The sequence below is a fragment of the Podarcis muralis genome, chromosome 2 (assembly GCF_964188315.1).
Source record: "Podarcis muralis chromosome 2, rPodMur119.hap1.1, whole genome shotgun sequence".
NCBI classification, from domain to species: Eukaryota; Metazoa; Chordata; class Lepidosauria; order Squamata; family Lacertidae; genus Podarcis; species Podarcis muralis.
The window spans coordinates 120425720-120450257 of NC_135656.1; the positions used below are offsets into that span (position 1 = coordinate 120425720).

The window sequence follows — 24538 nt, forward strand, 5'->3', positions numbered from 1 at the left end:
CCGGACGGTAGCAAAACCTCTTAGGCGGTTTACCAGGAGTGTCAAAGTTATCAATTAAAAAACATTGAAAACAATAAAAAACTTTTAAATTAAACAGCAAAGTTAAAACCGTAAAAAATGTTAACATTAACAATATAAGATTGAAACACATCAACATCCATGCATCTGGAAAGGTTTGCCTGAACAAACGTACGTTAAGCTGGCGCTGAAAAGAGTACAGCAAAACTGCCTGCCTGACATCAATAGAAAGAGAGGAATTTCAGCGAATAAGTGATCCTATCACACGAACTCCAACTCGCTCTGCGAACAGGGATCATCAGGAATCTCTGGAGACTTCATTCTCTACTCAGGATCCTTGGGAGCTGGGGGAGGGGGGGCGCATGAGGGCATCACACCCTAGTATACCGTAACACTATTTGTAAACAACATATTTACAACATCAACGTACAAATTTTACAGTACATTTTATGTTACATTTGCATTCAATAATAGCTGAGGGGAAAGGTCCGAATACAGTGGTGCCTCGCAAGATGAAAAGAATCCGTTCCGCGAGTCTCTTCGTCTTGCGGTTTTTTCGTCTTGCGAAGCAAGCCCATTAGCGGATTAGCGCTATTAGCGGCTTAGCGGGTTTAGCGGATCAGCTGATAAGCGGCTTAGCGGATCAGCTGTTAAGCGGCTTAGCGATCAGCTGTTAAGCGGCTTAGCGGATCAGCTGTTTAGCGGCTTAGCGGCTTGGGAAGAAGGGGGGGGGGGAGGAAAAAAACCCTGCAGGAACTCGCAAGACATTTTCGTCTTGCGAAGCAAGCCCATAGGAAATTGGTTTTGCGAAGCACCTCCAAAACGGAAAACCCTTTCGTCTAGCGGGTTTTCCGTCTTGCGAGGCATTCGTCTTGCGGGGCACCACTGTACTCAAGATGAGGATACCGATCTTGAGGAAGAACAACAAGCCTTCTTGGTCATGTGAGACTCGACAATCTGTGGGGTGCAAGGCCTCAGGTGAAGAGGGCTGCAAGGCCTTGACTGGAGACATGCTTTCAAAAACATGCCGACTGTTATAACTGACTGAATCTCAGTTAACACCGGGGAGGAAGTAGAACAGTATCAGCTGCCCAAGGAAAATATGCGAGACACTGACAAAAATGCCCCACTGGCGAAGATCTGGTGCTCCGTCCATGTGGCATGGAATAAGGTGTAAGATGCTGGCACTGGGTTGAGCCATGTTATTCAGAATCTTGGTTCAATCTAAGCCTTCTTCCATGTATCATACAGGTGCAGATGACAACTGGAGTTGCTGAAGGAAATAAACATTGCTTGCTGTTGCACCCAACCACCTCTGAGGTATGATGAACAGAGGACTCTTTCTTCCTAATGGGAGTCCTTTCCTTTCCCTTCTCACAGAGGAAAACCTCAGACTTGTGGCTTTTCTGGCACATGTCCTATGTGTTCAGCAGACATGAGGAGGAGCCACAATCTGATGCCACCACCACCCTAGACATGCTGAGGATGATGCGGAGGATCAGGAGCACCATAAATTCGCAACTTGGAGGCTCTTGAAGTACATGGATTGCTGGGCCAAAGAAAACCCCTGCGTTGATGGCTACCTCATCAGTGTTGCCGAATCTCTCTTTATCCTCTCTCCAGACATGAAGAAGGTATTCAACCCCTTGGCCAATGACATGTACCTCACAGAGCTGTTGTTAGCCACTTTGAGTCCGGCTTTGGCTGGGGAGGGCGGGCTATAAATAAAATATTATTATTATTATTATTTTATTATTATTATTTGAAATGAAGTAATACTGGGCACTGAAAATGCAGTTCATGGTTTTGAGAAACAGCAGCAACTTTTTCGCTCCATTGGCAAATGATGAGATCCTATTGCAATCCTCACCCGTGTACTAAATAAAATCTCCTAAAAATAAATTTGTATACAGCCATTGATATGGTTTCTCCCCACTGTGAGTTCTTTGATGGGAAGTGAGATTGGAGCTCTGGCTGAAGCTCTTTCCGCATTCCACGCACTGATACGGCTTCTCGCCAGTATGGATTCTTTGGTGGGAAGTGAGACTTTCCTTCCGACTGAAACTTTTTCCACACTCTTGACATTGAAATGGTTTCTCCCCACGGTGAATACTTTGATGACTATGGAAGTTTGTGCTTGTATTAAAGCATTTCCCACATTCCAAGCATTGATATGGCTTCTCCCCACTATGAATTCTCTGATGTCGACGGAAGTTTGTGCTTGTATTAAAGCTCTTCCCACATTCCAAGCACTGATATGGTTTCTCCCCTGTATGAATTCTTTGGTGGGAAGTGAGACTTTCCTTCCAGGTGAAGCACTTTCCACATTCTAAGCACTGATACGGTTTCTTCCCACTATGAACTCTTTGATGGGAAGTGAGACTTCTCTTGGAATTGAAGCTATTTCCACATTCCAGGCATTTAAATGGTTCCTCCCCTCTGTGAATCCTTTCATGTAAAGTGAGATTCGAGTTTCGAGTGAAGCTCTTTCCACATTCCAAGCAGTAATATGGCTTCTCCTTGGTGTGGATTATTTGATGGGACGTGAGGTGCGAGTTCCGACTGAAGCTCTTCCCACATTCTAAGCACTGATAGGGTTTCTCTCCAGTATGGATTCTTTGATGGGAAGTGAGATTTGAGCTCTGACTGAAGCTCTTTCCACATTCTGAGCATTGATATAATTTCTTGCCAGTGGGATTTCTTTGATGGGAAGTGGAATGGAACCTCTGACTGAAGCCATCTCTACACTCCAAACGTTCATAAGGGATTTTGTTGTTGTCTCCCTTGTTCTTAATTTCCGATTTATCACCACCTGTAAAGAAAGAAACGGATCACAGCCTCAGGAAGAAACAGGCCCCCAAATTATTGAACAATGCTAATTAACATTTGTGATAGAAGAAGAACAGAAGGGAGTTCGATGTGTGGTCTTACTACAGGGTTCACTGCCTTTGTTGAATCGCAACATATTTATGGGAACCTGAGATTCAAAAAACCTGGCTCTTTTATGGGATGGATTTTGTTTGGCCCAGTAACAGAATCCAGTCCATCTCTGATGTCAGTAGTCTCTTTGGCCAACCAAAAACTGACAGAAGCAAAAATAAAAAACAACAAACCTGACAGAATCTACTTCCAGCTTCCCTAACAACTCTGAAGCTTACATTTAAAAAGGCCTGGGAAGTTCAGACCAGCCTGATCATTGTTCAGAATGGCATAACTGGAGAAAGATTATTCACAGTCAAAACAACAGATACTGTCCATTCAAGGTTATCTGTTCGGGTGTAAGGAGTGGTAGAAGTAGAAGTAGTAGTAGTAATAATAATAATAATAATAATAATAATAATAATAATAATAATAATAATAATAATTTATTATTTATACCCTGCCCATCTGGCTGGGTTTCCCCAGCCACTCTGGGCGGCTTCCAATAGAATATTAAAATACAATAACCTATTAAACATTAAAAGCTTCCCTAAACAGGGCTGCCTTCAGATGTCTTCTAAAAGTCTGGTAGTTGTTTTTCTCTCTGACATCTGGTGGGAGGGCGTTCTACAGGGCGGGTGCCACTACCAAGAAGGCCCTTTGCCTGGTTCCCTGTAGCTTTGCTTCTCGCAGTGAGGGAACCACCAGAAGGCCATTAGAGCTGGACCTCAACGTCCGGGCTGAACGATGGAGGTGGAGATGCTCCTTCAGGTATACTGGACCGAGGCCGCTTAGGGCTTTAAAGGTCAGCACCAACACTTTGAATTATGCTCAGAAACGTACTGGGAGACAGTGTAGGTCTTTCAGGACCGGTGTTATATGGTCTTGGCGTCCGCTCCCAGTCACCAGTCTAGCTGCCGCATTCTGGATTAGTTGTAGTTTCCGGGTCACCTTCAAAGGTAGCCCCACAGAGAGTGCATTGCAGTTGTCCAAGCGAGAGGTAACTAGAGCATGCACCACTCTGGTGAGACAGTCCGCGGACAGGTAGGGTCCCTGACTGCGTACCAGATGTGCAGTTGAGCTACATCAAAATATTGGAAGATCATCACAGATAGGTACTGAATTTCAAAAAAGAGATTATCATCCAACAGGGAGCCTTACTCAGAAAAGCCATGATCCCGCAATTGTCCTCCATGACTTCGTTATGCAGAGCTCTCTGGTCAGCATCCAGCAACGCCCACTCCTCATCTGTGAAATAAACTGCTACCTCTTCAAAGCAAACCGTACCCTAAAGAAAAAGAAAAATGTCCTCCTCTTAGACAGCATAAATATTATTTACACATTGCTCTGTTGTTTTCCACCTGTTAATTGTTTGTTGTTGACAGAATATGCGCAGCTTGAAGACTTAACATATAGAGTAAGACAACAAGAAGAACATATGTTTGGAGAAGATAGGAAAACGTTTATTGAACATATGGGAAATAATTGTTTACAGCTGAAAACACCGGCAGCATTAAGATAAATTCAACAGTGTAAATAAGCTTTGATGGATGCAATAATGGAATACTGAATGGTATAGTTTTTGTAAAACATGCAGCGATTTATGATATGTGATATGAACCATGGAAAGACTACAAGGGAAGTCATTGATATTTTAAAGGTAAAGGTAAAGGGACCCCTGACAGTTAAGTCCAGTCATGAGCGACTCTGGGGTTGCAGTGCTCATCTTGCTTTACTGGTCAAAGGAGGTGACGTTTGTCCACAGACAATTTTTCTGGGTCATGTGGCCAGCATGACTAAGCCGCTTCTGGTGAAATCAGAGCAGCACACGGAAATGCCGTTTACCTTCCCGCCAGAGCAGTACCTATTTATCTACTTGCACTTTGACGTGCTTAAGGATGTAAAAATGAGAATTTTAAATTGCAAAACAGAAAATTTAATTAAAATATTATTATATATAGGGAGAGAGCTAGAGAGAGAGAGTTTGTTGTTTTAATGGAATTGTTTTGCTGGACATTTTAATTATGCATGCTTATTTTAATGTTTTAATGAGATTTTTTTGTTGTGCGTTTTAATGGTGGCCATTAATCGTTGTATAAATGGGTGGAACTCAACAGTCTGCTCTCCAAATCATTCTGTCTGCGTGGGCATTCAAGTTTGCAAGATGGAAGGATCCCCTCTCCACTGTCTCCAAGTGCCGTTTTTTTTTTGGGGGGGGGATGCCCGAAAGCCAACTTCAAGGGGCATAAGGGGGGGGGGGGCGGAAGGAAATGGCGAAAGTCCTATGGTGCAACTGATGGGGTGGTTAGGTGAATCCTGGATGCTGTTTGCTGTGGTTTGCAAACTACTTAGAAGCCTATTTTAGCATCAAACAATGAATATATAAATAAAACTCCAAGTACCGATAAATGATGCTAATGATATTCAGAAGGCTAGTTAAGGTGAGGCGGCTGTTATTCTCAGCACATAAACCTTATTGAATAGCTTTTCCAGCTTTTGTTAAGGGTAGCTTTGACAGAAGCAAAGAGGAGGAGAGAAATTCGTTCCAGCCCAGAGGCACCCAACTGCCCCTCTCTTCAGCCTCTTTCCCCACAATGCTCCTTCCTCTTACCTGATCTGGTTCCACAGCCGCTGCTTCCCCTCGGCCACCATGAAATGATGGATGAGGAGGTCTTGCTGGCATCATTCTGTCACCTGCGAGAGACAAAGGTAATTTGGGAAGCCGTTCTCTCAGAGGTTAAGCAGTGCATCTCTAACTACAGGTGGGCCTTCGAAACAGTCTCACCTGCTGAGTGCATGTGCATGTTTACACCCAGTTGTGTAAAAATACATCTCTCCTCCCTTGGGCTTTTGGACCCAAGTGTAAAAGACCATAGCTCTCAACGTTTCCCTTTTTTAAAGGGAAATTCCCTTATTCCGAATAGGATTTCTTGCAAGAAAAGGGAAAAGTTGACAGCTATGAAAAGGACTCACAGATTAGTTTCAAAATCAACAGGATGTGACCAAACGGAGAGAGAAAAAAGGATTCATCCTTACCCAGTGGCCTTTCTCTGGTTTCCAACTGAGTCTTCTTCACCTCAGAGTAGCCAGTGCCCATTTCTGCAAACAGATCCATTTTCTGTAAGAGCAACAAGGATTCAAAACAGAGAATGGGGAGAAGAATTAGAAAAACAACGGCAGAGGCAAAAACTTTAAGGGTTTTTGCCTCCCTCATGTTCTGAGCCCCTTGGGATTATCCAGAGGAAAGTCCCTCTCACCTTCTCCTCTGCCTGACTCAGGAGGAAACCTTCAGCCAGGGCCACCGCCTGGGAACTGGTCTCCGCTCCACATTCCCTCACCCAGCTCTCCATCTCCGGGGGGAGGATAGCCAAGAACTGCTCCAAGATCACCAGGTCCAGCATCTCAGCTTTCGTGTGCCTTTCTGGCTTCAGCCACTGGCGGTAAAGGTGGTAGAGTCGGCTGCAAACGTCTCGGGGTCCCTCGGCCTCCTGGTAGCAGAACTGCCTGAACTGCTGGCTCTGGACATTTGAGCTGGGGGTGTCCTCCTCACCTAGGATCTTCTGCACAGAGTTTTCCCAGAATCCCCCACTGCTCCCAGTTTGGATGGCATTGCCCCTTCCTGCTTCAGGGCCAGCTGAGTCTTGTTCATCCATATGGGATCTCAGGAAGCCTCCAAAGGATCTGAAGGAATCCTTTTGTCTTATGCCAAGTTCTGTCTGTCCTAAATTGAGGTGCTACCAAACCTACAGAGCAAATACATAATTCTGTTGTAAAACTTAAAACACTGTCAGGAGAAGCAAAATGTTCCCCGAGCAAGCATAGATGCACCTTGCTAAGAACCAGGGCTAGACTGTACCAGCCCAGACTCTGTGACTGTAAGTTGTTTTAAACTGGAAGCTGTCCAGTGTGGCTGGGGCAACCCAGTCAGATGGATGCCATAATAATAATAATAACGACAACAATGACAACAACACAACAACAACAAACAACAGGTCAGGTCCGCAATCTTTCCATATGAACCTATCTCCTGAGGCCCTCCTTCGTCTGCCCCCTCCTCAAGAGGTTCAGAGGGTGGCAACGTGAGAACAGGGCCTTCTTTGCAGTGGCTCCCAGTCTGTGGAATGCTCTCCCCAGGGAAGTTCGCCTGGCGCCTTCATTATACACCTTTAGGCACCAGGCAAAAGCGTTCCTTTTCAACCAGGCCTTTGGTTGACGCTATTTACACCCTATGCCCTTTTAAAATGTTTTGTTTTGGGGGTGGCTATTGGGTTGTTGTTTTTATTTTTATTAGGTATTTTGTGGTTTTATATCTTGATTTTATTTTGTGAACCGCCCTGAGACCCCGGGGTATAGGGCGGTATATAAATTCAATAAATAGTTGTAGTAGTAGTAGTAATAATAATAATTAGTAGTTGTGGTAGTGAAAGAGGAGAGCGCAAAATATGGTCTGAAGCTCAACATCAAAAAAACGAAGATCATGGCCACTGGTCCCATCACCTCCTGGCAAATAGAAGGGGAAGAAATGGAGGCAGTGAGAGATTTTATTTTCTTGGGCTCCATGATCACTGTGGATTGTGACAGCAGTCACGAAATTAAAAGACGCCTGCTCCTTGGGAGAAAGGCGATGGCAAATCTAGACAACATCTTAAAAAGTAGAGACATCACCTCACCAACAAAGGTCCATATAGTTAAAGCCATGGTTTTCCCAGTAGTGATGTATGGAAGTGAGAGCTGGACCATAAAGAAGGCTAATCGCCGAAGAATTGATGCTTTTGAATTATGGTGCTGGAGGAGACTCTTGAGAGTCCCATGGACTGCAAGAAGATCAAACGCATCCATTCTTAAGGAAATCAGACCTGAGTGCTCACTGGAAGGACAGATCGTGAAGTTGAGGCTCCAATACTTTGGCCACCTCATGAGAAGAGAAGACTCCCTGGAAAAGACCCTGATGTTGGGAAAGATGGAGGGCACAAGGAGAAGGGGACGACAGAGGATGAGATGGTTGGATAGTGTTCTCGAAGCTACAAACATGAGCCTGACCAAACTGCGGGAGGCGGTGGAAGACAGGAGTGCCTGGCGTGCTCTGGTCCATGGGGTCACGAAGAGTCGGACACGACTAAACGACTAAACAACAACAATAGTAGTAGCGTTTTCATGTTGTAACTTGCCCATGGAAATTAGGGTGATGGGTGGTTTAATAATAATAATAATGATGATGATGTTACATCATTTAACTCCCCCAGCCATATAAGCTTGAGGGTAATCCTGGAGCCAACATTGCCACCTGAAGCTCAGGTGTCCTATTAAAGGCGCTCACTTAGGTCCCAAATATCTGAAGACCCACCTCCTTCCCACAGACCGTCTTGGGTGTTCAGGTTGGTAGAGGGGCCCCTCTTTGTAGTTTCACCACCCTCAAGAGTTTGAGGTGGTTGTGGTACAAGAGAGGGCATCCTTGCGCTGGTTCCTAGGTTAGGGAGTTCCTTCCCCAGGGGGCACACCTGGCGCCTTCTCCTCTGACACCTGATCCATGTGTTTTCTGGACCCACCCTATTCCCGTGACTCTAACTTGTTCCAACTCTTTTAAATACTGAATTCTAAACCTGTCCTGGGTAATAAATGTCGTAATAATAGCAACAGCAATAATCATGGGCGTAGTCAGGATTTAAATGTTGGAGGGGGCAGGACACCCACCTGCCATCATTCTCTGTCTGGATCTGCCTATCAGATTTGGAATGAAATGTCTTGACAACGGTTGTTTTAAATTACTTTCTGTTGACCCCAAGTGTTCAGAAAAATCGGTCAAAAGCTTTCTACTTTTAGTTAAGTGTTTTTATTTATTTACTTGATAGGGTAAGGCCTACACCCATGGCAATAATAACAACCTCAACAACAATAACATAAAGCCACAAATGTGGGGGGAAATGCCTCAATAATACACACATAGAGCCTCAAGAAAGTGGGGTGTGGGAGCCTGTTGGAATTTGCAGGCTTCCCCCCACCCTTTGAGGTTTTGCATAATTAACCACACACACTTTACAGCATGAGAGGAAGAAAACAAACCTTAAGAAAACAAATATACAGGCCTCGCCTGCACTATATATTTTAAAGAGTCATGGCGTCCTCGAAAGGATCCTGGGAGCCATACTTTAAGGACGCAGTGGGTTGCTAGGAGACACCCACCCAGATCCAGACATGCATTCCAGTTACACGGCTGCCTAGAGTGGTTTAACAATCAACCCTTCTTGCCAGGGAACCCTGGGAATTGGTGGGGTTAAAATAAAATAAAATAGGAATAAAGGTAAAGGTAAAGGGACCCCTGACCATTAGGTCCAGTCGTGACCGACTCTGGGGTTGCGGCGCTCATCTCGCTTTATTGGCCGAGGGAGCCGGCGTACAGCTTCCAGGTCATGTGGCCAGCAGGACTAAGCCGCTTCTGGTGAACCAGAGCAGCGCATGGAAACGCCGTTTACCTTCCCGCTGGAGCGGTACCTATTTATCTACTTGCACTTTGACGTGCTTTTGAACTGCTAGGTTGGCAGAAGCTGGGACCGAGCAACAGGAGCTCACCCCGTCGCGGGGATTCGAACTGCCAACCTTCTGATCTGCAAGCCCTAGGCTCTGTGCTTTAACCCACAGCGCTACCCACGTCCCACTAAATAGGGCACCCCTATTTCCACAGGAGAAATGTTGGAGGGTATTATTATTTTCTCCACCCAGCAACTGCCAGTCAGAAGCACGGTTGCTGCCCATCTCCTGCAGCCGCGAGTTCCACAGTTCTGACTACGCACCGCAGCAGGGGGAAAGCGCTTTCTTTCCTCAATTTCCCAAGGGCCATTATTTCTTTTCTATAGGTCAGGTATTCATTTTTAAATTTTTTAAAAAACGTGTGTTCTATGCCCAAACGTTTCCTTTTAATGTTTGATGTATTATAGTATTTTAATATTCTTTTGGAAGCCGCCCAGAGTGGCTGGGGAAGCCCAGCCAGATGGGCGGGGCATAAATAAATTATTATTATTATTATTATTATTATTATTATTATTATTATTATTATTATTATTATTATTATTATTTTCCGCCCGGTAATAATAATAATAATAATAATAATAATAATAATAATAATATTCCGCCCGGCTCCGACCTCTGCGACTTATTCCCAAATGTGGTTTGTTTGCATTCCGTTCCCCCTCCCCCGCCTTAAAGACCCACCCCCTCCCCAAAGTGGCAAAGGGAGACTAGAGCTGCAGACCTATTGCAAACTCGCCCCCTCCCTGGCTTTGCAGAGAGGGAGGGGGGACTTCTGCTCCCTGATTTGGGGGGTGGGTGGCCGGGGGGGCTGCCCCCCCATCATTAGCTGAACCCCCCCCCCAATGCATGCTCCCCCTGCAGCCCTGGGACACCCCCTTTCTCCCCAATGCATGCTATGGAAGAAAGGGAAGAAAACTCACCAGATCCCTAAGGCACTTCAGACACAAAAGCCACCGCCAGCTCCCTTTGCAGGAAGGGAATTCAGAGGGAGGTGCTTTTGCTCTGGAGGACTTCGCCCCCCACTTTATTTCCCCGTCCTCTCTAGGAATCCAGCTCACTTCTTTTTAACCCTTGGCAAGCCGAGCGCACCAAGCTGGCGCCTCTCTCCAAGGAGGCGCACTGCAGATGCCTTAATTTTTGGGGGGATCCCCTTGACTGGGTTTCTGAGCTGTCACCTCCCTTGGCCAGAAACAGCTTGCAGTGAAGTAGGCTCTGCAAGGATGTAGGAAGCCCCATCGTAGAATCATAGGCTTGTAGAGCTAAAAGGGAACCCCAAGGGTCATCCATACCAGCCCCCTGCAAAGCAGGTGCAATAAACAAAAACCTGCCCTTATTCCCTAATGGGGTGTCCAAGAGCCCGTATAGAGTCCTTTGTAGGTTCTCCATCGGTCGGAGAAAATAACAGAGGCCAACCAGAGAATACAGTGGTACCTTGGGTTAAGTATTTAATTCGTTCTGGAGGTCCGTACTTAACCTGAAACTGTTCTTAACCTGAAGCACCACTTTAGCTAATGGGGCCTCCTGCTGCCGCCACGCTGCCGCCACGCGATTTCTGCTCTCATCCTGAAGCGAAGTTCTTAACCCGAGGTACTATTTCTGGGTTAGCGGAGTCTGTAACCTGAAGCGTATGTAACCTGAAGCGTATGTAACCCGAGGTACCACAGTACTGAGAAGCAAAGCAGCTCGTAAGCCTGATCTTTATTGAACTGTTGCAACAGGGTACTCCCCTCACACGCAGGAAAGGAGGACCCAGAACCAAGGTGTGCCTGCCCTTATATAGACATTTTAAATTCCCTGCCCTGGAGCTCCAGACCACCCCTCCATACATCATACATACACGACAGAAGGGGTGTAACCCAAGACCACCCGCCACAAACATCATACCTACATCACAGAAAAGGTGATCTACAACAGAAATTTGAAAGTTGTTGTTTTTCCTGTTTGCCAGCTTATCTGATAATGCCTTATCTGATTGCCTTTCCTGGTAGTCTGGCCATTTCTTTGAGATGGTGATTTCCCAATTCCTGAGACAATGGGAAGGTTCCCTCCTTGCAGAGAAAACATCTGGTCAGTTTGGGAGTCAAAATGGTTTCAGGGCGGTCTTCCTGTGCTGCTCCAGACATGTGGTCCACATCTCTATGTACGTGCTTGGTCGGTACATTTATGAACATTTATTATATATGTTGTTGTTTAGTCGTTTAGTCGTGTCCGACTCTTCGTGACCCCATGGACCAGAGCACGCCAGGCACTCCTGTCTTCCACTGCCTCCCGCAGTTTGATCAAACTCATGCTGGAAGCTTCAAGTACACCATCCAACCATCTCATCCTCTGTCGTCCCCTTCTCCTTGTGCCCTCCATCTTTCCCAAAATCAGGGTCTTTTCCAGGGAGTCTTCTCTTCTCATGAGGTGGCCAAAGTATTGGAGCCTCAGCTTCACAATCTGTCCTTCCAGTATAAGACCTTAAATTTTGTATTTCACAGGACTCTCAACTCAAAGCATCCATGGCAGAGGACCAACTAACCTCTGCTTAAAAACCTCCAAGGAAGGAGAGTCTGCCACTTTCCGATGAAGACCATTCCACTGTCAAACAGCTCTTACACAGTCCTGATGTTTAGTCAGAATCTGCTTTTTTTGGGGTCATTTGGGTCTATTATTTTGAGTCCAGGCCTCTGGACCAGCAGAAAACAAGCCACGTGACAGCCCGTTAGCTATTAGAAGATGGCTCTCATATCTCCCATTCAGCCAGATCTCAGCTGAATGGTGAGCAAGGCTCCTGCTTTTTCTGTGACTGACACCTGTCCCATTAAATATTTTTAATTGCGGTTTAGTTCCTTCTCTTGCTCCTCACATTCTATTGCACTGCAGTTCAACTTCTGTAGGAATGTGGTTAAGATGCAATATGTAATATATAAAAGAAACCATAGAAATACAATTAAAAGACCCGTCATGAATGCTTTACTTGAGAGTCCTGCATCGGAGGGGGTCCCTAGGATTAGACTTCTAAAGCCTCTGGAACTCTGGCTAAATTGACATACAAACTGCGAGGCAAGGACAACTGTGACTTTAAAGAAGAATGGGAACTTTCCACAAAGTATTTAAAAACACAACAAAATGAATTGGACTCCTTGGCAGGTTTTGGATAAACATACACAAATGTATTGATTGATAACATGGTAGATAGATAATATTAGGATTGATATAACTTTATAATATGCAGAGAATAACATGTGCTGAGAAATCAGAGAGAGGAGTTGAGGGGAGTGGGGGGGGGGAGGGAGGGTTTGATGGGGAGTGGGGAAAAAGGGGGGGAAATGATGAATATATGTTTTGATATATTGTTATGTTGAAATTGTTTACAGTATATATATATATGTGTGTGTGTGTGTGTGTACACACAATTATATATATTTTATATTTATATTTATATTTATATTTATATTTATATTTATAGCCTCTGGAACTCACCCCCAGAATTTGGTGGTGGCCAGGAAACGGATTGCACAAATCACTCTTTTCCTCCACCTTCTTCTCTCTGATTTAACCTCTTTTCCTTGCTCAGCACATGAAATAAATATTTGCAGCCGGATCTTCAGGAGAGGCAGACCTTGCAAAGGAGGTTCGTGCTGTTGCTCCTGCTTTGCTCAGGTTATATTACGGGGTGCGAGAGGAGGAACCCCAAAAGCCTTAGCCGGATCCAAATGATTTGGAAACGGCGGTGGCTGTAGTCAGCTTTGAGTGGCAAGACAAAAATAAATAAACAAACCCACCTCAGGGTTAATGGGAGAGAGTCCGGATGCCTAGAAACGCAGCTAGGCACCCACTTCCTGCCCCCCATCTCCCTCCTCCCCCCATCTGCAGCCTTCGCGCCCCTTCCCCGCCCACCTCTCCAAGGGATCGGGGTGAGTGCAAAGTGCATTTGGGTGGGGAGGCGCAATGGAAGTTGGGGGGGGGGCGATGGAAGGAGGGGGAAATGAGGGCGGGATGGGGGGGGGGCTCTGTGCGTTAAAAGCAAATGCAAAGGGCATTGGGGTGCAAGGGAACCCCGAGGACCGGAGGAGAGAAGATGCAAAGGGGTGAGCAATTTCTGGTGTTGCACTGGGAAGAAAGAGCGCCTGAGATTCCCCGCCCCATAGCATAGGATGGTGTGCCTTATCTGGGTCCGGTCTAGCCTATCTACTCCAGGACATTGACTCTTATAGAACATTACAGGTTGCCAGATTCCTGAATTCAGTTCTTTCATATAAAAGACTTCATGGAATGCTGCATGACTATTAAAAATCTAGTAAACTCTATCCATCATCTTTATATTCAAGGCCACAATATGGTACATCTAGAGATCGTATGTAATGTGAAGGAGATTATGCGTTGAAATATTTTAGTTGATATTTTAGAATGTAAAATGCTATTTTATTTATTGATTGGTTTTACCTTGTGGGCTTATAGCCGAATAAAGTATTATCTATCTATCTATCTATCTATCTATCTATCTATCTATCTATCATCTATCTATCTATCTATCTATCTATCTATCTTTCTGGGTCCGGCATTAACCGAGAGCCCAAATTTTTGAGGCGTCACCCCGAGCAACCGCCTCATCTGTTGCCTCTTCTCCATCTCCAGGGAAACCAGCGGAGTGAAAAGCACGCAAAGGATTATCTGGGGCTGAAATGGGGGGCGGGGAGTTTTGGGGTGGGAAGCAGGAGGAGGAAAAGACTGGGGAGATCTCTTCCACCCCACACCTCCAAAGGGAGATGGGCTCTGCAACGGACCCATCTGCATTCATTCCATTCTTACTGCATTTTGTATCCGTATAAATATGCTACTCACTACTTTTGGGGTGTTGTGTTTGTGTCTGTGTGTCTTTAGGTTGGCGGGAAAAAGATATGCATATAAAGCAAAGCCAAATGTATTAATAATGTCAGCAATATCTAGGCAACACTGTAGGGATATCGCGGAGTGGGGAGTGGGGTCCGGAGGGAGCATACTTCCCCGCCACCAGGCAGTCACAATCTGCCTGCACCCGTGACCCTGGGGTGCAGGGAAAACGCCCCCTCAGACAAGCCACAAGCTGTCTAGAACATCGTCCCCTATGTCTGACCTTTTGCGGTCCCAGAGTCAGCGGTGTCCTGTCTGTAAGTTTTCCCCTGAGACCTTTTGTCTCCTACGTCATACACTGTGCAAGGGGAAAATGACGCTGTGGAACAGGTGCCAAAATAGCTTTCCACCACCCCACGATTTCGGGACGGAAGACGTGTAAAGGTCACAGCCCAAAAATGGATCTGCCTGGCTTGCATATTTGTCTCAATAAAAAGAGGCTCCACAGGAATGGTGGTAGCTTGCTCGCTTCAGACCACCTGTGCGCAGCTCACATCATGATCAACACCTGTCTTGGGCCTTCACTTCACAACACAATGACCATGTACATATGCAATAGACAATCTTTATAGAATTCCTTTAAGAATTTAAGAATTCTTCGTCGGTGAAATAGTACTCCATATCCGGAATCACTGTTCCGTGTTGGACATCCTATTTGCTGAATACACAAAGCTTCACAGCTCGTTTTTCATCGTACAAAGTTTGGTACCTCGCTTCATTTAAAGATTTTCAGAGACTTTGAGACTAAAGATTTCATTTTGTCCTTGTTATGGTTTAAAGGAATTCTATAAAGATTGTCTATTGCGTATGTACATGGTCATCGTGTTGCCTAGATATTGCTGACCTTCTCTTTGCAACACAGGGGTTTGTTTGGTTACATATAAATGTATTAATAAGGCAGATATATGAATAGTGGGTGGAGCTGGACACGAAATATGCGTAAAAATAAAAACTTGACCTATTGAAGTAATGGCACAATGGGTCATCGTACCTGGCTGTTAACCAGAAGGCGGGTGGTTTAAACTCTCCCGGGGACGGCTGTGGGCAGGATTCCAGCATCGCAGGGGGTCAGACTAAATAACCCACGGGACCCCTTCCAATTCCACAGCTCTATGATTCTAATCAAGCATACAGAAAAGAAAACAACAACAGAATCTTAAATCTTGAAGTCACATGAACTTGTCTATAAATCGTAAAACGATACCTGGGGCTCCTTTGGAATTCCCACATCTTGGTGCTTATTTTCTTCTCCCTTCCCCTCTGCTAAGCGAGCACTTTGTGAGGTGGGGGAGCACACACACTCACACACACACACACACAGCCAGGCTCAGTGAGGAGGGGGCATCCTGTATGGGAGGGATTATTTGGGTTGCTACAGTGCCAGAGATGCTCTGTCATCTTGCCTGAATGTGCACCGGATCAGGGTTTGGGTCTGTGAAACCCACTGCCTCTCGTCAGCCAGTGTGGTGTACTGGTTAAGAGCGGTAGTCTCGTAATCTGGGGAACCGGGTTCGCGTCTCCGCTCCTCCACATGCAGCTGCTGGGTGACCTTGGGCCAGTCACACTTCTCTGAAGTCTCTCAGCCCCACACACCTCACACAGTGTTTGTTGTGGGGGAGGAAGGGAAAGGAGATTGTTAGCCGCGTTGAGACTCCTGAAGGGGAGTGAAAGGCGGGATATCAAATCCAAACTCTTCTTCTTCTTCTTTTTCCTCCTCTGAGTCCTCCAGACTCAGGTCTTGCAGTTCTCACTTGCCTTCCTTGCAGGGACGAGCCCCTGTCTACCCAGAATCCTCCAGTGCTTCTTGCAAAGCCTACTTCCATTTGGTCCATGCGGTGGTCTCACTCTGAAGGACTTGAGACCTTTGCAAGATGTCGTCATCACTTCCTCCTTACTCAAGTATCTAGTCCTTTCTCTTTCTTCTTTGCAGGCACCGGTCCTGGTCTCTATTCAGAATCCTCCAGTGCTTCTTGCAAAGCTTTCTCCAGTTCCAGTCACGTGACAAGGGCTTTTCCCCCCAGCCAGAACTCACCGGTACTCGGGTGGGTGACATTGCTATTCTAAGAGAACAAGGGAGGCATTCGTGGTGAGTTCTGGCGCCTCTTTTTCTAGAAAAATAGCCCTGTGTGTGACAATGACAACAACAACAACAAAACATCAAATTATTATTATTATTATTATTATTATTATTATTATTATTATTATTACCATGCCCATCTGGCTGGGTTTCCCCAGCCACTCTGGTTGGCTCCCAAAATAATAATAATAATAATAATAATAATAATAATAATAATAATAATAATAATAATAATTTATTACTTATACCCTGCCCATCTGGCTGGGTTTCCCCAGTCACTCTGGGTGGCTTCCAACAGAATATTAAAATGCAATAGTCTATTAAACATTAAAAGCTTCCCTAAACAGGGCTGCCTTCAGATGTCTTCTAAAAGTCTGGTAGTTGTTGTTCTCTTTGACATCTGATGGGAGGGCGTTCCACAGGGCGGGCGCCACTACCGAGAAGGCCCTCTGCCTGGTTCCCTGTAACTTGGCTTCTCGCAGTGAGGGAACCACCAGAAGGCCCTCGGCGCTGGACTTCAGTGTCCAGGCTGAACGATGGGGGTGGAGACGCTCCTTCAGGTATACTGGACCGAGGCCGTTTAGGGCTTTAAAGGTCAGACCAACACTTTGAATTGTGCTTGGAAACATACTGGGAGCCATTGTAGGTCTTTCAAGAGCAGTGTTATGTGGTCTCGGCTGCTTAAAAACAAGATAAAACATCAAACATTAAAAACTTCCCTAAACAGGGTTGCCTTGAGATGTCTTCTAAAAGTCAGGTAGTTGTTTATTTCCTTGACTTCTGATGGGAGGGCATTCCACAAGGTGGGCACTGCTACCTAGAAGGCCCTCTGCCTGGTTCCCTCACAGTGAGGGAACCACCAGAAGGCCTTTGGAGCTGGACCTCAGTATCCGGGCTGAACGATGGGGGTGGAGACGCTCCTTCCGGTCTTGAGTCCTTTGCAAGATGTTGTTGTCACCTCCTCTTTACCCAAGTTTCTAGTCCTCTTTGGGTTCTCATCTGCCTTCCTTGCATGAACCACTCCCAGTCTATACCCAGAATCCTCCTGTGCTTCTTGCAGACTCCTCTTCCTGAGAGGGGAGTGTGACACTTGCGCACCGAGGGACTCCACACTTTTGCAAGGAGATGTCGTCGCCATCTCCTCACCCCAAATTCAGGCCGTCCTTGCCTCCGGACAGAAACTGGCATCAGAGCAAGGAGATCATCAGGGTCTTGTTAGAGGCTGAGCTGGAGCAGAGGTCAAAGGTGGAAGAGCAAGACTCGGACGGCTCCAAAGAGAGAAGAAGCCCCCAAATCGTCCAGGCGGGAGGCAGCAGCCAGGAATGCTGGGAAAGAAGAGAGCAGAAGATCCTGGACGAGGGCAACGCCAGCTCGGATGTACAACGCCAGCATTTCAGGGCGTTCTGCTACCAGGAGGCCGAGGGGCCCCGAGAGGTTTGCGGCCGACTCCACAACCTCTGCTACCAGTGGCTGAAGCCAGAGCGGCACACCAAGAAGCAGATCCTGGACCTGGTGATCCTGGAGCAGTTCCTGGCTGTCCTCCCCCCGGAGATAGAGAACTGGGTCAGGGATTGTGGCCCAAAGTCCAGTTCCCAGGCGGTGGCCCTGGCTGAAGGTTTCCTCCTGAGCCGGGCAGAGGACAAGAAGCAGGAGGAGGAGCGGGTGAGAAAGTGTTTCATCCTAGTACTTCCAACGGGTTGAGATTGTGTGGGGACAGCCCCTTAAAAAGTCTCACCGGCCACCCATCTTTTCTCGGATGTTGCCCAAATAAGGGATTTATTACTTGTTTCTTTAAAAGTATTTCTAGGCCAGTAGAAAAACCTCCATGTGGCAACAGATCAACTTAAAAACGAAAGGAATTCAAACTATTGATATCAGGCACTGTAAACTTTTCGGCATCTGCTAAAAACAATATTATTTAGACATGCTTATGCAGATGTGTAGGGACACGGGTGGCGCTGTGGTCTAAACCACAGAGCTGGGCTTGCCGATCAGAAGGTCGGCGGTTTGAATCAGTGAACTCCCATTGCTTGGTCCCTGCTCCTGCCAACCTAGCAGTTCGAAAGCATGTCAAAGTGCAAGTAGATAAATAGGTAGCGCTTCGGCGGAAAGGTAAATGGCATTTCCGTGCGCTGCTCTGGTTCTCCAGAAGCGGCTTAGTCATGCTGGCCACATGACCCGGAAGCTGTATGCCGGCTCCCTCGGCCAATAAAATGAGATGAGCACCGCAACCCCAGAGTCGTTCGCAACTGGACCTAATGGTCAGGGATCCCTTTACCTTTATCTATCCTATGCAGATGTGTAGAAAATTGTGAACTTTATGTAACTTCTAATAATAATAGACTAAGCGCATTTAAGGATGCGGGTGGTGCTGTGGTCTAAACCACTGAGCCTAGGGCTTGCTGATCAGCAGGTCGGCAGTTCGAATCCCCGTGACGAATCCTGCCAACCTAGCAGTTCGAAAGCACGTCAAAGTGCAAGTAGATAAATAGGTACCACTCCGGCGGGAAGGTAAACGGCGTTTCCCGTGCGCTGCTCTGGTTCGCCAGAAGCAGCTTAGTCATGCTAGCCACATGTCCTGGAAAAACTGCGGACAAATGTCGGCTCCCTCGGCCAGTAAAGCGGAATGAGCGTTGCAACCCCAGAGTCATTTGCGACTGGACTTAACTGTCAGGGGTCCTTTACCTTTTTAAGCGCATTTAAGTGCATTTGCCAAAGACACACCTAGGAGTGTGTTGCAAGATTTGGAAGGTAGAATAAGCTTACACGGAAATCTGAATTCCTAGGCAGTTTGGAAATTGTTTCGATGTAATATTTGTTGATTTGAATTAATGGCACCCTTGTCCATTGGGTGTTCCATTTCTTCCCTTTTCCTATGACTGCTTTCCTCTCATATCCCTTCCTTCTGTTTCAGGCACAGATGACGTTTTCCAAAGCAGCCACAGATTCCCCAGAGGCAGAAGATGCTCCGTTGAACATCACAAAGCGGCCGCTCTTCCGGGGGGTCGTGCAGGAGGCCGAAGGGGGCGCCTCTTCTCTGGGTAAAAAACATGGGTCCTATCTCCACTAAACATTTAAAACAGCCCTACACCATTTTAAGCCATCATTCAGAGAACTTGAACCTGTGTTTGCCTATTTCTTCTTCCCTCCCAATTCACCTTCCTTTTGTGCCGTGTCTTTTGAGAGTGTAAGCCTGAGTGCAAGGACATCTCTCTTTTCTTTTTCTTAATGTGATCGGCAAGGGGCTCTGTAAGACGTTGTAGGCCTGAGCTCAATCGAACAATGGTCTGACTCTGTATGAGGCAGCATCCTATGTTCCTATGTGCGTGCTTGGCCTGCACATGTCGCACATGTGTGTTTATGCACATGCTCATACATTGGCCACGCCCGCCACTGGCATGTGGGCCTCAGGGGGGTCTACTGACCCATCAGTGGTGGCCTTTGGGTCAATGGAGGGCTAACTAACCCTGTTATATCATCCACCTTCTTTGTCTTCTTGTAGGAAGTAGGACAGCCCTCAGAGACAGCAAAATGGCCCTGAGGCGTCTCCCCATGCCTACTTCTCTTTGTGATGGACTGGAAGCAGCGTCCCTGCAGCCAGAACAGGTACAGAATAGAACTGTGGGTGCCTTTTCTCCTCTGCCCATCACTCTGGACCTGAAGATGGCAGCCATTTTCTTCTGTCAGAGCCGCTCACTAAGAAGGTTTTCAGTGCCGCTGATGACGCCTTGGGTCTTGCAGGAGATCTGCTAAGGCACCTCAGCTTTTCCTGTCTTCCTTTTTGTTGCTTTACCTGTGAGAAGTAAACATTTCTTCCTTCCTTCCTTCCTTCCTTCCTTCCTTCCTTCCTTCCTTCCTTCCTTCCTTCCAGGACCTTGTGACCTTTGAGGAGATGGCTGTACATTTCACGGCCTTCCATGGAGGCCGAGTGGGCTCTGCTGGACCAAGGCTGGAGGGGTCTGCGCAGGGAAGCCATGGAGAACTCTGGAATTGTGGGAATCTGGCCTCTCTCGGTAAGTAAGAATGTCAGGCAGAATTGCTACTACAGCTACTATGAGGTTAGCGTTTATTTATTTTGTTGTTGTTTAGTCGTTTAGTTGTGTCCGACTCTTCGTGACCCCCTGGACCAGAGCACGCCAGGCACTCCTGTCCTCCACTGCCTCCCTCAGTTTAGTCAAACTCATGCTGGTAGCTTTGACAACACCGTCCAACCATCTCGTCCTTTGTCGTCCCCTTCTCCTTGTGCCCTCCATCTTTCCCAACATCAGGGTCTTTTCCAGGGAGTCTTCTCTTCTCATGAGGTGGCCAAAGTATTGGAGCCTCAAGCTTCATGATCTGTCCTTCCAGTGAGCACTCAGGGCTGATTTCCTTCAGAATGGAGAGGTTTGATCTTCTTGCAGTCCATGGGACTCTCAAGAGTCTCCTCCAGCACCATAATACAAAAGCATCCATTCTTCGGCGATCAGCCTTCTTTATGGTCCAGCTCTCACTTCCATACATCACTACTGGGAAAACCATAGCCTTAACTACACGGACCTTTATTTACATCCAACCTTTTTGCTGGACCCGGGACTCAAGGCAGCTTACATAAATTACAGCAAGGCAGATAAAATGCCAAAAGCTAAAAAGGTGTGAAAATTTAATCCTTAAAAATTAATTTATAATATAATTAAAAACAATATAACCCCCCCCCCCAATCTTTAACAATATAGTGGTTCCTTGGTTGCTGAACTTAATCCGTTTGACTCCCGGAACCGTTCAGAAACCAAGGTGCTGCTTCCGATTGACTGCAGGAGCCTCCTGCACTCAATCGGAAGCTGCGTCAGACATTCGGCTTCTGAAAAAGTTCGCAAACTGGAACACTTGCTTCCGGGTTTCTGGCGTTCAGGAGCTGATTTGTTTGGGAGCCAAGCCGTTTGACAACCAAGGTACCAATGTACAGATAATAAAGAAGGAAAACTCTGGTGTTTTTTTATATATGTAATAATTTTTATTGTGTTTTCCATATTTGTCATAATCACATTTTGTTACATACATCAATAACCTTAAACACGGCTCGACTGAGCACTGACCTCCTTCCCTCCCTCTTTCTGACTTCCGAACATCTTTACTAAATTCTTAGCATCTCTATACCCCCCCTTCTACTATCTTCCTTTAACATTTCACCTCATTATATGTAAACCAGCTCCTTATAGTCACATTACTATTCATTTCAACTCAAACCTACAAACGTTTTTGCAATTTTCTTTCATATAAAATATAAATTTGCTCCAGTCCGTTTGAAATAGTTTGTCGCGCCGATTCTGGATCTTCCCTGTCAGCTTTGCCAACTCTACGTATTCCACCATCTTTATCTGCCATTCTGATCCTAAGCCTCTGCTCCCTTGTGAGATATCTTTGGGAGGGAAAAAGACTTGGGAGTAAACCATACAAAAATCCGCAATGGAGTCCCTAAGAGGGTTTGATGGCAGCTTGTTTGCCTCCTTCCGGCAACTCCTGCAACCAAGCTTGTGCCAAATGTCTTGCTCTGCTTTCCTTCGGACCACATCAACGAGGACGATGGGGAGATCTTGTCAGTTAGTTGCCGAAAGGCTTCTCAGGACAAAGAAATTTTCTCTGGCAGTGAAAGGAAAGCAGAGAAGGACTGTAAAATACAAGGCAATGTGACCATTAGAAAAATGGCAGTGCAAATGCCTAAAAGTACTTCACCAACAATAACTGTGAAAAGGACAAAATCTTTCGCGAGTTTTAAAGGAAGGGGTGTGTGTGATCAGTGGGTAGACTGTGATTTTAATTTTTATCTCATTTTTTATTGTGTGTCTATAGCTATACATATGTAATTATATATATATATATATATATATATATATATGAATGAAACCCACTTTGATTTTTTAAATGAAGTTGCGGTATTTTAAGTGTTTTTTTTTACTAAATAAATACATCATATGGCATAAGAATTATAAGCAGGCAGCATTAGAGGGATTTTTCTCCTCTTCGGCCAAGCAAAAATTAGAGCCAGTTCACAGTGGCCAGTCCTTTTCCTTCAAGCAGGCAGCATCTACACGAGGTCACAATGGCCGGTCTCTTCCAATCCAGTCACATCAGCATGAGGTCACAATGACCTCTGATTAGCAGTTGCTGGGAATCACAAGTGGAGATACTGCTGGCACGCTCAGGTCCTGCTTGTGTGCTCCATCCAATCACATCAGCATGAGGTCACAATGGCTGGCCTCCTCCCATCCAATCACATCAGCATGAGGTCACAATGACCTCTGATTAGCAGTTGCTGGCACGCTCAGTCCTGCTTGTGTGCTCCATCCAATCACATCAGCATGAGGTCACAATGACCTGTCTCCTCCCATCCAATCACATCAGTATGAGGTCACAATGGCCGGTCTCCTCCCATCCAATCACATCAGCATGAGGTCACAATGGCAGGTCTCCTCTCATTGAATCACATCAGCATGAGGTCACAATGGCTGGTCTCCTCCCATCCAATCACATCAGCATGAGGTCACAATGGCTGGCCTCCTCTCATCCAATCACATCAGCATGAGGTCACAATGGCTGGCCTCCTCCCATCCAATCACATCAGCATGAGGTCACAATGGCCGGTCTCCTCCCATCCAATCACATCAGCATGAGGTCACAATGACCTTTGATTAGCAGTTGCTGGGAATCACAAGCGGAGACACTGCTGGCACGCTCAGGTCCTGCTTGTGTGCTTCGCAGAAGACACATCTGGTTGTCCAGTGTAACAGCTGGAGTAGATGGGCCGTTGGTGTGATCAGACACCTGCAAGGCTCTTCTCTTCCTACAAGTCATTTGTTTCTCTTGTTTTAAATAGGGCTTCCGCTTCCCAGGCTGGACCATATCTCCTGGCAGGGAGAAAGGGGCGACTCGTTTGCCGAAAGCTCTGAAGAGGAGAGATCAGCAGGTAGGCACTTAGGGGTGCGCCCCCATGTCAGGCATACCCGGCTATGTCTTCACCTAGCAACCATTTTTCCCCCTTGCTGAATAGCAACCAGTTATGATGCCCCTTTAATCGATGGATTGACAATACGGCAGTACTTGCAACATGTGAACGGATTGCCAGACTTTGTCTGCACAAATATATTGACGTTTGGAACAAGTTTATACAGAATATAATAGGCTATTAATAAGGATAATAATATGACATATCTGTATAATAATGTATGGAAATGTAACTGATATTACTTATTGTATGATATTGTACCTTTTGTACCTTTCCCCCCTATTTCTTTCTTTTATCCTCCTATTTCCTTATAAATGAAATTATTCTTAAGAAAAAAGAAAAACAAGAACCACCCAGTTGAGGGGTACAGTAAGCCCACAACTTATCCACATTTAACTTGTGCACATTTAGCAAAAAAAATTAGGAAGGGGGCGACCCCACCTACCACTGAACCCAATGTGTTTCGACCATACGTGGTTTTGGCTTTTAGGCACGATCCCAGGAACGTGACTCCCCCCCCATAAGTTGCAGGTGCCCTGTATATCTGAGAAACAGCCAGGGAATAGTGTGAGGCATTCTCTCAACTGGGAAAGGAGTAAAGGTAAAAGGTAAAGGTACCCCTGCCCGTACGGGCCAGTCTTGACAGACTCTAGGGTTGTGCGCCCATCTCACTCAAGAGGCCGGGGGCCAGTGCTGTCCGGAGACACTTCCGGGTCACGTGGCCAGCGTGACAAAGCTGCATCTGGCGAGCCAGAGCCGCACACGGAAACGCCGTTTACCTTCCCACTAGTAAGCGGTTCCTATTTATCTACTTGCACCTGGGAGTGCTTTCGAACTGCTAGGTTGGCAGGCGCTGGGACCAAACAACGGGAGCGCACCCCGCCGCGGGGATTCGAACCACCGACCATGCGATCGGCAAGCCCTAGGCGCTGAGGCTTTTACCCACAGCGCCACCCACGTCCCGGGAAAGGAGTAGTTTGTATCTAAAGTGAGGAATGGCAGATCTTATTTCATAGCACCCACCTGTACTCCATGAACCCAGTTAGGCTCGGCCCCAATTTGGCCCAAAGCCGTTCCCCACAAACCACATCCGCCTGCCCCAGGGGTTGCCAATGTCTTTGGACATCGGTTGCATTAAAATTTTT

The 24538-nt window shown here is 46.3% G+C and overlaps 2 protein-coding genes across 2 annotated transcripts in view; one reads left to right on the plus strand and one right to left on the minus strand.

Moving 5' to 3' along the window:
* LOC114591147 (uncharacterized) overlaps nucleotides 1-10496 on the minus strand; it is a 37490-nt gene extending 26994 nt beyond the window's left edge. The window contains 6 exon segments of the mRNA XM_077923442.1: nucleotides 1930-2830; nucleotides 4099-4225; nucleotides 5549-5631; nucleotides 5974-6055; nucleotides 6195-6680; nucleotides 10383-10496. Coding sequence (XP_077779568.1) covers nucleotides 1930-2830; nucleotides 4099-4225; nucleotides 5549-5631; nucleotides 5974-6055; nucleotides 6195-6590 — 1589 coding nt within the window. The 5' untranslated portion in view covers nucleotides 6591-6680; nucleotides 10383-10496.
* Nucleotides 10497-13280: 2784 nt separating this feature from the next.
* Nucleotides 13281-24538, plus strand: part of LOC114592450 (uncharacterized) — a 35613-nt gene continuing 24355 nt past the window's right edge. The window contains exons 1-6 of the mRNA XM_077925269.1: nucleotides 13281-13361; nucleotides 17475-18076; nucleotides 19335-19455; nucleotides 19917-20020; nucleotides 20286-20427; nucleotides 23265-23354. Of these exons, the coding sequence (XP_077781395.1) occupies nucleotides 17540-18076; nucleotides 19335-19455; nucleotides 19917-20020; nucleotides 20286-20427; nucleotides 23265-23354 (994 nt within the window). The 5' untranslated portion in view covers nucleotides 13281-13361; nucleotides 17475-17539. The remainder of the gene's footprint in view (nucleotides 13362-17474; nucleotides 18077-19334; nucleotides 19456-19916; nucleotides 20021-20285; nucleotides 20428-23264; nucleotides 23355-24538) is intronic.